The following is a 14273-nucleotide window of genomic DNA, read 5'->3' as shown; positions in this document are numbered from 1 at the left end:
GTGTATTGTGTTGTGTGTATCGTGTTGTGTATACTGTGTAGTGTGTATCATGTTGTGTATACTGTGTAGTGTGTATCATGTTGTGTATACTGTGTTGTGTGTATCGTGTTGTGTGTATCGTGTTGTGTGTATCATGTTGTGTATACTGTGTTGTGTGTATCGTGTTGTGTGTATCGTGTTGTGTATACTGTGTAGTGTGTATCATGTTGTGTATACTGTGTAGTGTGTATCATGTTGTGTATACTGTGTAGTGTGTATCATGTTGTGTATACTGTGTTGTGTGTATCGTGTTGTGTGTATCGTGTTGTGTGTATCGTGTTGTGTATATTGGGTAGTGTGTATCATGTTGTGTATATTGTGTTGTGTATACTGTGTAGTGTGTATCATGTTGTGTATACTGTGTTGTGTATACTGTGTTGTGTATACTGTGTTGTGTGTATCATGTTGTGTATATTGTGTTGTGTGTATTGTGTTGTGTGTATCGTGTTGTGTATACTGTGTTGTGTATATTGTGTAGTGTGTATCGTGTTGTGTATACTGTGTTGTGTATACTGTGTTGTGTGTATCGTGTTGTGTATACTGTGTTGTGTATACTGTGTAGTGTGTATCATGCTGTGTATAATGTGTTGTGTATATTGTGTTGTGTGTATCGTGTTGTGTATATTGTGTTGTGTGTATCGTGTTGTGTATATTGTGTTGTGTATAATATGTTGTGTGTATCGTGTTGTGTATAATGTGTTGTGTGTATCGTGTTGTGTATAATGTGTTGTGTGTATCGTGTTGTGTATATTGTGTTGTGTGTATCGTGTTGTGTATATTGTGTTGTGTTGTGTGTATCGTGTTGTGTATACTGTGTTGTGTGTATCGTGTTGTGTATAATGTGTTGTGTGTATCGTGTTGTGTATATTGTGTTGTGTGTATCGTGTTGTGTATATTGTGTTGTGTATAATGCGTTGTGTGTATCGTGTTGTGTGTATCATGTTGTGTATATTGTGTTGTTTGTATCGTGTTGTGTATGTTGTGTTGTGTATACTGTGTTGTGTGTATCGAGTTGTGTATACTGTGTTGTGTGTATCGTGTTGTGTGTATTGTGTTGTGTGTATCGAGTTGTGTATATTGTGTAGTGTGTATCGTGTTGTGTATATTGTGTTGTGTATAATGTGTTGTGTATACTGTGTTGTGTGTATCGTGTTGTGTGTATCATGTTGTGTATACTGTGTTGTGTGCATTGTGTTGTGTGTATCATGTTGTGTATATTGTGTAGTGTGTATCGTGTTGTGTATATTGTGTTGTGTATAATGTGTTGTGTATACTGTGTTGTGTGTATCGTGTTGTGTGTATCATGTTGTGTATACTGTGTTGTGTGTATCGTGTTGTGTGTATCATGTTGTGTATACTGTGTAGTGTGTATCGTGTTGTGTATACTGTGTTGTGTGTATTGTGTTGTGTGTATTGTGTTGTGTGTATCGTGTTGTGTATAATGTGTTGTGTATACTGTGTTGTGTGTATCGTGTTGTGTGTATCATGTTGTGTATACTGTGTTGTGTGTATCGTGTTGTGTGTATCATGTTGTGTATACTATGTAGTGTGTATCGTGTTGTATATACTGTGTTGTGTATACTGTGTTGTGTGTATACTGTGTTGTGTGTACTGTGTTGTGTGTATTGTGTTGTGTGTATTGTGTTGTGTATATTGTGTAGTGTGTATTGTGTTGTGTATACTGTGTTGTGTGTATTGTGTTGTGTATACTGTGTAGTGTGTATCGTGTTGTGTATACTGTGTTGTGTGTATTGTGTTGTGTGTATTGTGTTGTGTATATTGTGTAGTGTGTATTGTGTTGTGTATACTGTGTTGTGTGTATTGTGTTGTGTATACTGTGTAGTGTGTATCGTGTTGTGTATACTGTGTTGTGTGTATTGTGTTGTGTATATTGTGTAGTGTGTATTGTGTTGTGTGTATCGTGTTGTGTATACTGTGTTGTGTATACTGTGTTGTGTATACTGTGTAGTGTGTATCATGCTGTGTAGATTTTGTTGTGTGTATTGACTTGTGTATACTGTGTTGTGTGTATCATGTTGTGTATATTGTGTTGTGTGTATCGTGTTGTGTATATTGTGTTGTGTGTATCATGTTGTGTATATTGTGTTGTTTGTATCGTGTTGTGTATATTGTGTTGTGTATACTGTGTTGTGTGTATCGAGTTGTGTATACTGTGTTGTGTGTATCGTGTTGTGTATATTGTGTAGTGTGTATCGTGTTGTGTATATTGTGTTGTGTATAATGTGTTGTGTATACTGTGTTGTGTGTATCGTGTTGTGTGTATCATGTTGTGTATACTGTGTTGTGTGTATTGTGTTGTGTGTATCATGTTGTGTATATTGTGTAGTGTGTATCGTGTTGTGTATATTGTGTTGTGTATAATGTGTTGTGTATACTGTGTTGTGTGTATCATGTTGTGTATACTGTGTTGTGTGTATCATGTTGTGTATACTGTGTTGTGTGTATCGTGTTGTGTGTATCTTGTTGTGTATACTGTGTAGTGTGTATCGTGTTGTATATACTGTGTTGTGTTTACTGTGTTGTGTGTATCGTGTTGTGTATACTGTGTTGTGTGTATTGTGTTGTGTATACTGTGTTGTGTGTATCGTGTTGTGTATATTGTGTTGTGTGTATCGTGTTGTGTATATTGTGTTGTGTGTATCATGTTGTGTATATTGTGTTGTTTGTATCGTGTTTTGTATGTTGTGTTGTGTATACTGTGTTGTATGTATCGAGTTGTGTATACTGTGTTGTGTGTATCGTGTTGTGTGTATTGTGTTGTGTGTATCGAGTTGTGTATATTGTGTAGTGTGTATCGTGTTGTGTATATTGTGTTGTGTATAATGTGTTGTGTATACTGTGTTGTGTGTATTGTGTTGTGTGTATCATGTTGTGTGTATTGTGTTGTGTGTATCATGTTGTGTATATTGTGTAGTGTGTATCGTGTTGTGTATATTGTGTTGTGTATACTGTGTTGTGTGTATCGTGTTGTGTGTATCATGTTGTGTATACTGTGTTGTGTGTATCGTGTTGTGTATATTGTGTTGTGTGTATCATGTTGTGTATATTGTGTTGTTTGTATCGTGTTGTGTATGTTGTGTTGTGTATACTGTGTTGTGTGTATCGAGTTGTGTATACTGTGTTGTGTGTATCGTGTTGTGTGTATTGTGTTGTGTGTATTGTGTTGTGTGTATTGTGTTGTGTATACTATGTAGTGTGTATCGTGTTGTATATACTGTGTTGTGTATACTGTGTTGTGTGTATCGTGTTGTGTATACTGTGTTGTGTGTATTGTGTTGTGTATACTGTGTTGTGTGTATCGTGTTGTGTATATTGTGTTGTGTATAATGTGTTGTGTATACTGTGTTGTGTGTATCGTGTTGTGTGTATCATGTTGTGTATACTGTGTTGTGTGTATCGTGTTGTGTGTATCATGTTGTGTATACTGTGTTGTGTATACTGTGTTGTGTGTATCGTGTTGTGTATACTGTGTAGTGTGTATCGTGTTGTGTATACTGTGTTGTGTGTATTGTCTTGTGTGTACTGTGTAGTGTGTATCGTGTTGTGTATACTGTGTTGTGTGTATCGTGTTGTGTATACTGTGTTGTGTGTATCGTGTTGTGTATACTGTGTAGTGTGTATTGTGTTGTGTGTATTGTGTTGTGTGTATTGTGTTGTGTATACTGTGTAGTGTGTATCGTGTTGTGTGTATTGTGTTGTGTATACTGTGTTGTGTATATCGTGTTGTATATACTGTGTTGTGTGTATTGTGTTGTGTGTATTGTGTTGTGTATATTGTGTAGTGTGTATCGTGTTGTGTATACTGTGTTGTGTGTATTGTGTTGTGTATACTGTGTAGTGTGTATCGTGTTGTGTATACTGTGTTGTGTGTATTGTGTTGTGTATATTGTGTAGTGTGTATTGTGTTGTGTGTATCATGTTGTGTATACTGTGTTGTGTATACTGTGTTGTGTATACTGTGTAGTGTGTATCATGCTGTGTAGATTTTGTTGTGTGTATTGACTTGTGTATACTGTGTTGTGTGTATCATGTTGTGTATATTGTGTTGTGTGTATCGTGTTGTGTATATTGTGTTGTGTGTATCATGTTGTGTATATTGTGTTGTTTGTATCGTGTTGTGTATATTGTGTTGTGTATACTGTGTTGTGTGTATCGAGTTGTGTATACTGTGTTGTGTGTATCGTGTTGTGTGTATTGTGTTGTGTGTATCGAGTTGTGTATATTGTGTAGTGTGTATCGTGTTGTGTATATTGTGTTGTGTATAATGTGTTGTGTATACTGTGTTGTGTGTATCGTGTTGTGTGTATCATGTTGTGTATACTGTGTTGTGTGTATTGTGTTGTGTGTATCATGTTGTGTATATTGTGTAGTGTGTATCGTGTTGTGTATATTGTGTTGTGTATAATGTGTTGTGTATACTGTGTTGTGTGTATCGTGTTGTGTGTATCATGTTGTGTATACTGTGTTGTGTGTATCGTGTTGTGTGTATCATGTTGTGTATACTGTGTAGTGTGTATCGTGTTGTGTGTATTGTGTTGTGTGTATTGTGTTGTGTATACTGTGTTGTGTGTATCGTGTTGTGTATACTGTGTAGTGTGTATCGTGTTGTATATACTGTGTTGTGTTTACTGTGTTGTGTGTATCGTGTTGTGTGTATTGTGTTGTGTATATCGTGTTGTGTATACTGTGTTGTGTGTATTGTGTTGTGTATACTGTGTTGTCTGTATCGTGTTGTGTATATTGTGTTGTGTATAATGTGTTGTGTATACTGTGTTGTGTGTATCGTGTTGTGTGTATCATGTTGTGTATACTGTGTTGTGTGTATCGTGTTGTGTGTATCATGTTGTGTATACTTTGTTGTGTATACTGTGTAGTGTGTATCGTGTTGTGTATACTGTGTTGTGTGTATTGTGTTGTGTATACTGTGTTGTGTGTATCGTGTTGTGTGTATCATGTTGTGTATATTGTGTTGTGTATACTGTGTAGTGTGTATTGTGTTGTGTATACTGTGTAGTGTGTATCGTGTTGTGTATACTGTGTTGTGTGTATCGTGTTGTGTGTATCATGTTGTGTATATTGTGTTGTGTATACTGTGTTGTGTGTATCGTGTTGTGTATACTGTGTTGTGTGTATCGTGTTGTGTGTATCATGTTGTGTATATTGTGTTGTGTATACTGTGTTGTGTGTATTGTGTTGTGTATACTGTGTTGTGTATATTGTGTTGTGTATACTGTGTTGTGTGTATCGTGTTGTGTGTATCATGTTGTGTATATTGTGTTGTGTATACTGTGTTGTGTGTATTGTGTTGTGTATACTGTGTTGTGTATATTGTGTTGTGTATACTGTGTTGTGTGTATCGTGTTGTGTGTATCATGTTGTGTATATTGTGTTGTGTATACTGTGTTGTGTATATTGTGTTGTGTATACTGTGTTGTGTGTATATTGTGTATTTGGATCAGGATCATTGTGTTACTCACTCAGTCTGCTGCACTATCGGCATGGTCCCCAGTCTGACGTAGGAGCTGTGACCAGGTTCAGACTTTTCTCCCAGAACATCTCTCACATTAAAGTACTCCATCAGGTCGAAGCCTGCATTCAGCACCAGATCATCATCAGCACACTGCAGTAATATGATGGGCTTCTTTTTAAGCCTCAGTTGTTTCAGTGTACAGCCACAAGAGGGCGATGTGAGTCTCATTAGTGTCTGATAACTAAACATTATTCAATGCAAATGACTTAAATACGAAAGTGTCAAATCAAATGATCCATTGTAAATGACTCCATGCTAAAGATTCAAGCAGAAAATTATTCCTGGAGAAGGAAATGATTCACTGCTAATCCTTTAAATGTTAAAGCACTTCACTGTAAATTATTCAAATGATTCACTCCTAATGAAAATGATTTACTGTAAATGATTCACTCATTAAAATGAGTCACTCCTAATGAAAATGATTCACTGTAAATGATTCACACATTAAAATGATTCACTCCTAATGAAAATGATTTTTTTAAATGATTCACACATGAATATGTTTCACACCTAATGAAAATGATTCACTGTAAATGATTCACACATGAAAATGATCAACTCCTAATTAAAATGATTCGCTGTAAATGATTCACACATGAATATGTTTCCCGCCTAATGAAAATGATTCACTGTAAATGATTCACACATGAAAATGATTCACTACTAATGAAAATGATTCACTATAAATGATTTACACATGAAAATGATCCACTCCTAAAGCAAATAATTAACTGTAAGTGATTCACACATGAATATGTTTCAAGCCTAATGAAAATGATTCACTGTAAATGATTCACACGTGAAAATGGTTCAAACTTAATGAAAATGATTCACTGTAAATGATTCACACATGAAAATGATTCACTACTAATGAAAATGATTTACTGATTTACTCCATGATTGTTGACGGTTGCTGAAAACATCTGATAGTGTAAGTAAATGTGTGTTGTAGGTGTCACATTTGTAGAGGCAGGTGGGCAGGTGGGCAGCAAGACTTTTTTGACAAGTAGTACAGAATTATGGCATTATGATGACTAATGCTCACCTCGTAATTACAATCTTACCTTCAAGGCACAGTCTTGGCTTTGCTAGTGAACTAAACTGTTGCTGTCTCACATTCATCACTAGTCCGTGTTCTAGATATCAGTCCATGTGTGTCTTTACTTTCTCTGGTTAGAGCCAATAATTACTCCTGTGTTTACTCAGTGTGCCACATCTGCAGACAGTAAACATTTAAGTGTATTCTCCGGGCCAGATGTGGTAAGTGTGTCACTGGTTTTCAGATACTGTTTGTGTGTCTGTGTGTGTGTGTGTGTGTGTGTGTGTGTGTGTGTGTGTGTGTGTGTGTGTGTGTGTGTGATACAGAGAGCTTCATGCTGTGGTTTGTCTGGGCCAAACACCACATATCAGTGGCAGAAAGACGAAACTCCAGTACACAACACACACATTTCCATGGCAACAGGGCGTGTACCGAGAGGAGTGTGTGATCCGGTGTGACGTTAAAGTTCCTCATCGAGGAAACACACAAACCTCAGAACACATACACTTCTGTATTTGAACTTTGCCCTGCTCTGCCCACCAACTCACTGGTTCTCCCTTCAATTAAAAGTCTGTGACCTCCTGAGAGTGTGTGTGTGCATGTGAGTGTGTGTGTGTGTGTGTGTGTGTGTGTGTGTGTGTGTGTGTGTGTGTGTGTGTGTGTGTGTGTGTGTGTGTGTGTGTGTGTGTGTGTTTAAAAAAGGTTACTGTTCTTATTCCACCTTTCTGACAAGCACCTATTTCTATAAACTAGAGGGTAACTCATGTTTCTTTCTGCACCTGATGTCAAACCCTAAGCTGGACCCTTTCTAGACAATACTTTTGCTCAATAAATTAAAAAGTGCCATATTGTTAAGTTGCTGTGGTGTAAAAGGAATAAAAACCCTTGTGGATGTGGGTGATGTGATGAAGAGTTGATTAGTTTATATATATAAAGCAAATCAATTTTTTTACTGTAAATTATTCATGCTTAAGAAAATGATTCAGTGCTAATTTGAGAATGATATCCTTAACGATTAACACATGAAAAATGATTCTCTGTAAGTGATTCACACATGAAAATGATTCTCTGTAAGTGATTCACACATGAAAATGATTCTCTGTAAGTGATTCACACATGAAAAATTATTCTCTGTAAGTGATTCACACATGACAAATGATTCTCTGTAAGTGATTCACACATGAAAATGATTCTCTGTAAGTGATTCACACATGAAAAATTATTCTCTGTAAGTGATTCACACATGACAAATGATTCTCTGTAAGTGATTTACACATGAAAAATGATTCTCTGTAAGTGATTTACACATGAAAAATGATTCTCTGTAAGTGATTTACACATGAAAAATGATTCTCTGTAAGTGATTCACACATGAAAAATGATTCTCTGTAAGTGATTTACACATGAAAAATGATTCACTCCAAATGAAATGATTATTATATGAAAACGAATCACTGCTAATTTTATAAAGATGAAAATAATTCACACATGAAAATGACTCCATGTGTCTACCACTGGAAATCATTCACTGCTAATGACTTAACCATTTAAGTATCTAACGGTAAATGATTCACACATGAAAATGATTCCCTGCTAATAAAAATGATTCACTGGAAATTATTCAGTGCATATGACACATGACTTAAATTGATTTAGAGTAAAATGATTCACTTCATGATTCAAATGTGGACATGATTCACTTCGCTGGCTCTCTCTCTCTCTCTGTGTGTGTGTGTGTGTGTGTGTGTGTGTGTGTGTGTGTGTGTGTGTGTGTGTGTGTGTGTAGAAGAAGCTCCAGAACAGGTGGTCACAGACTCCAAAACAGATCCTGCTCTCCATCAGTGACAAACTCTAAAATATCCTAAAAGCCATCAGTAGCGTGTCGCAGTGACTCCCACGCTAACATTCCTTTCGACAGAAACGTCTCCTTCTCTCGTCTGCTTTCCTACAACCAGTGAAAGTCTCGCAGTCACACAAACACGTAACAAACGAAACGAATGCAGATCTACAGCTTTTGTTTGTTATGATAAGACTTTACCGCTTTACTTTCATTCTTTCTATTTTACTGCTGTGATTTTTTATGTTCTCTCTCTCTCTCTCTCTCTCTCTCTCTCTCTCTCTGTGTGTGTGTGTGTGTGTGTGTGTGTGTGTGTGTGTGTGTGTGTGTGTGTGTGTGTGTGAGTTATCCCCTGTAGCTTCACCACAAGCCTGTAATTAGAAAGGCAAAGCCGAGTGTATAATCATTCCTCTAGCAGAGAGTTATTTTGGACTCTGTGTGTGTGTCAGTGTGTATCAGAGAGAGAGAGAGAGAGAGAGAGAGAGAGAGAGAGAGAGAGAGAGAGAGAGAGAGAGAGTGCAGCTGTCTGAGAAACGAAGCAAGGACTTTAATGACACGCTCCTCTGGTCTACATCTGCTTGCATATGGCCACATCTGCTGCGTACATCTTCACACACACACACACACACACACACACACACACACACACACACACACACACACACACACACACACACACACACACTCACACAGAGAGAGACAGAATATCTGTAGGTGGTCATGTATGTTCAGGAGCCCGGAGTACATTTTTTTTTTGAGTACATGTGCTTCATGTTACTGCATTTTGATTGGTTGCTTAGTGACCAATCAGTGACCAGACCTGAAAGGGTTAAACAAGTTCTATATTTTCTTCTGGGTTTTGTGGGAAAACAACATTTTCTGTAAAAGTTTGTTGTCTGAAATGATGATGATGATGTGTGTGTGTGTGTGTGTGTGTGTGTGTGTGTGTGTGTGTGTGTGTGTGTGTGTGTGTGTGTGTGTGTGTGTGTTTACTGTAACAGCATGACCACAGTACAGTAATCACCAGTCCCTGAGATCCAGTGGAGTCTGAGGCACCTGAGATGAGCTGAACCTCACAGCCTGGTGTCTTTTATTCTACTCACCTGCTGTTTGTTTGTTTGTTTATTTGTTTGTTTGTTTGTTTGTTTGTATCTTTGTTTGATTATTTGCTTGGTTTGTTCAAATGTCTTAAAATATTAACACTGATTATAATGTTATAATGCACTTCTTATAACATTTTCTAAGGTTTTTATAGATTAACAGGTCGTGCACATGTACAGCAGATGGTTTAGCCTTAATAACTTCCTGTAACCTGCATAACTTCTTATACATCCTTTATAACTTCTTATACAACCTTCAGAACTTCTAATACATCCTTTATAACTTATACATCCTTTATAACTTCTTATACATCCTTTATAACTTCTTATATATCCTTTATAACTTCTTATACAACCTACAGAACTTCTTATACATCCTTTACAACTTCTTATACATCCTTTATAACTTCTAATACACCCTTTATAACTTCTAATACACCCTTTATAACTTCTTATACATCCTTTATAACTTCTTATACAACCTTCAGAACGTCTAATTCATCCTTTATAACTTCTTATACATCCTTTATAACTTCTTATACAACCTTTATAACTTCTAATACATCCTTTATAACTTCTTATACATCCTTTATAACTTCTAATACATCCTTTATAACACCTTGTACATCCTCCATAACCTCTAATACATCCTTTATAACTTCTAATACATCATTTATAACTTCTTATACAACCTTTATAACTTCTAATACATCCTTTATAACTTCTTATACAACCTTCAGCACTTCTTATACATCCTTTATAACTTCTAATACATCCTTTATAACACCTTATACATCCTCTATAACCTCTAATAAATCCTTTATAACTTCTAATACATCCTTTATAACTTCTAATACATCCTTTATAACACCTTATACATCCTCTATAACCTCTAATACATCCTTTATAACTTCCAATACATCCTTTATAACTTCTAATACATCCTTTATAACTTCTTATACAACCTTCAGCACTTCTTATACATGCTTTATAACTTCTTATACATCCTTTATAACTTCTAATACATCCTTTATAACTTCTTATACAACCTTCAGCACTTCTTATACATCCTTTATAACTTCTAATACATCCTTTATAACACCTTATACATACTTTATAACTTCTAATACATACTTTATAACACCTTATGCATCCTCTATAACCTCTAATAAATCCTTTATAACTTCTAATACATCCTTTATAACTTCTTATACAACCTTCAGAACTTCTTATACATCCTTTATAACTTCTAATACATCCTTTATAACTTCTTATACAACCTTCAGCACTTCTTATACATCCTTTATAACTTCTAATACATCCTTTATAACACCTTATACATCCTTTATAACTTCTAATACATCCTTTATAACACCTTATACATCCTCTATAACCTCTAATAAATCCTTTATAACTTCTAATACATCCTTTATAACTTCTAATACATCCTTTATAACACCTTATACATCCTCTATAACCTCTAATACATCCTTTATAACTTCCAATACATCCTTTATAACTTCTAATACATCCTTTATAACTTCTTATACAACCTTCAGCACTTCTTATACATCCTTTATAACTTCTAATACATCCTTTATAACTTCTTATACATCCTCTATCACTTCTTATACATCCTTTATAACTTCTAATACATCCTTTATAACTTCTAATACATCCTTTATAACTTCTTATACAACCTTCAGCACTTCTTATACATGCTTTATAACTTCTTATACATCCTTTATAACTTCTAATACATCCTTTATAACTTCTTATACAACCTTCAGCACTTCTTATACATCCTTTATAACTTCTAATACATCCTTTATAACACCTTATACATACTTTATAACGTCTAATACATACTTTATAACACCTTATACATCCTCTATAACCTCTAATAAATCCTTTATAACTTCTAATAAATCCTTTATAACTTCTTATACAACCTTCAGCACTTCTTATACATCCTTTATAACTTCTAATACATCCTTTATAACTTCTTACACATCCTCTATCACTTCTTATACATCCTTTATAACTTCTAATACATCCTTTATAACTTCTAATACATCCTTTATAACTTCTTATACAACCTTCAGCACTTCTTATACATCCTTTATAACTTCTTATACATCCTTTATAACTTCTAATACATCCTTTATAACTTCTTATACAACCTTCAGCACTTCTTATACATCCTTTATAACTTCTAATACATCCTTTATAACACCTTATACATCCTTTATAACTTCTAATACATACTTTATAACACCTTATACATCCTCTATAACCTCTAATAAATCCTTTATAACTTCTAATACATCCTTTATAACTTCTTATACAACCTTCAGCACTTCTTATACATCCTTTATAACTTCTAATACATCCTTTATAACTTCTTATACATCCTCTATCACTTCTTATACATCCTTTATAACTTCTAATACATCCTTTATAACTTCTAATACATCCTTTATAACTTCTTATACATCCTCTATCACTTCTTATACATCCTTTATAACTTCTAATACATCCTTTATAACTTCTAATACATCCTTTATAACTTCTTATACAACCTTCAGCACTTCTTATACATCCTTTATAACTTCTGATACATCCTTTATAACTTCTTATACAACCTTTATCACTTCTTATACAACCTTCAGACCTTCCTATACAAGCTTTTTAAGTTTTTCAAATGTTTCATAATTATTTTTTAATAATTTAATTTAATAACCTTTAACCTCCAACTTTTTAGTTATAAATTTATAACCGTGAGCTCCAGTGGAAAGTTAAAGTCATTATCTTTTTACTTTTAATGGCTTGAGAGCATTTAAGTGTGTTAATTTTAAAAACCTTTGACTTTTCCTGCTGCACTGACTGCAGTCCTGTCATGTGACCAGTATTTTCTCTCCCATGTAAATCTGTTGTGTCGGGCTGAGAGCTCAGATCCTTCCGTCTGTGTCCTCTCATTTCCTTTCATTGCTCTCTGTCTGTTTCTCAGCAGCTCTGTTTTTCAGCTCAGCCCTTGTGGAGGTGAGTGGGAGGTTCACACAGGAACTCTCATTCCCCAAAAGGCTCACAGCAAACATCTTGGCATGAGGACTGCAGCGTGATGTAGGTGCTTTCATGATGAATCTATTCTCAACACTGGAAGTACAGTACTGTATATCTGACCCCGAAACTGCAGAAGAACTCTAAACTACCAAAGCACAGCAGTGATGTAAAGAGGTGGATGTAAAGAAAAGAGGTGGATGTAAAGTGGTGGATCTAAAGAAAAGTGGTGGATGTAAAGTGGTGGATGAAAAGAAAAGAGGTGGATGTAAAGTGGTGGATGTACAGATAAGAGGTGGATGTAAAGTGGTGGATGTAAAGAAAAGTGGTGGATGTAAAGTGGTGGATGTAAAGAGGTGGATGTAAAGAAAAGAGGTGGATGTAAAGAAAAGAGGTGAATGTAAAGTGGTGGATGTAAAGAAAAGAGGTGGATGTAAAGTGGTGGATGTAAAGAAAAGAGGTGGATGTAAAGTGGTGGATGTACAGATAAGAGGTGGATGTAAAGTGGTGGATGTAAAGAAAAGTGGTGGATGTAAAGTGGTGGATGTAAAGAGGTGGATGTAAAGAAAAGAGGTGGATGTAAAGAAAAGAGGTGAATGTAAAGTGGTGGATGTAAAGAAAAGAGGTGGATGTAAAGTGGTGGATGTAAAGAAAAGAGGTGGATGTAAAGTGGTGGATGTAAAGAAAAGAGGTGGATGTAAAGAAAAGAGCTGGATGTAAAGAAAAGAGGTGGATGTAAAGTGGTGGATGAAAAGAAAAGAGGTGGATGTAAAGTGGTGGATGTACAGAAAAGAGGCTGATGTAAAGTGGTATATGTAAAGAAAAGAGGTGGATGTAAAGAAAAGAGGTGAATGTAAAGTGGTGTATGTAAAGAAAAGAGGTGGATGTAAAGTGGTGGATGTACAGAAAAGAGGTGGATGTAAAGAGGTGGATGAAAAGAAAAGAGGTGGATGTAAAGTGGTGGATGCACAGAAAAGAGGTGGATGTAAAGTGGTAGATGAAAAGAAAAGAGGTGGATGTAAAGTGGTGGATGTACAGAAAAGAGGCTGATGTAAAGAGGTGGATGTAAAGTGGTATATGTAAAGAAAAGAGGTGGATGTAAAGAAAAGAGATGGATGTAAAGTGGTGTCTGTAAAGAAAAGAGGTGGATGTAAAGTGGTGGATTTAAAGAAAAGAGGTGGATGTAAAGTGGTGGATGTACAGAAAAGAGGTGGATGTAAAGAGGTGGATGAAAAGAGGTGGATGTACAGAAAAGAGGTGGATGTAAAGTGGTGGATGTACAGAAAAGAGGCTGATGTACAGAGGTGGATGTAAAGTGGTATATGTAAAGAAAAGAGGTGGATGTAAATAATAGAGGTGGATCTAAAGAGGTGGGTGTAAAGTGATGGATGTACGGTAAAGAGGTGGATGTAAAGTGGTGGATGTAAAGAAAATAGGTGGATGTAAAAAAAGAGGTGGATCTAAAGAGGTGGATGTTAAGTGGTGGATGTATAGAAAAGAAGTGGATGTAAAGTGATGGATGTACAGTAAACAGGTGGATGTAAAGTGGTGGATGTATGGAAAAGATGATGATGTAAAGTGGTGGATGTAAAGAAAAGAGGTGGATGTAAAGTGATGGATTTAAAGTGGTAGATGTAAACTGAAGTG

At 35.6% G+C, this 14273-nt stretch overlaps 1 protein-coding gene across 1 annotated transcript in view; it reads right to left on the bottom strand.

Moving 5' to 3' along the window:
* col22a1 (collagen, type XXII, alpha 1) overlaps positions 1 to 14273 on the bottom strand; it is a 70252-nt gene that overhangs the window by 37371 nt on the left and 18608 nt on the right. The window contains exon 5 of the mRNA XM_047820142.1: positions 5538 to 5649. Coding sequence (XP_047676098.1) covers positions 5538 to 5649 — 112 coding nt within the window. The remainder of the gene's footprint in view (positions 1 to 5537; positions 5650 to 14273) is intronic.

This window comes from Tachysurus fulvidraco, chromosome 10 (genome assembly GCF_022655615.1).
Source record: "Tachysurus fulvidraco isolate hzauxx_2018 chromosome 10, HZAU_PFXX_2.0, whole genome shotgun sequence".
NCBI classification, from domain to species: Eukaryota; Metazoa; Chordata; class Actinopteri; order Siluriformes; family Bagridae; genus Tachysurus; species Tachysurus fulvidraco.
Note: the sequence above shows the minus strand (reverse complement) of the source record. Positions and strands in the feature narration are given on the sequence as shown.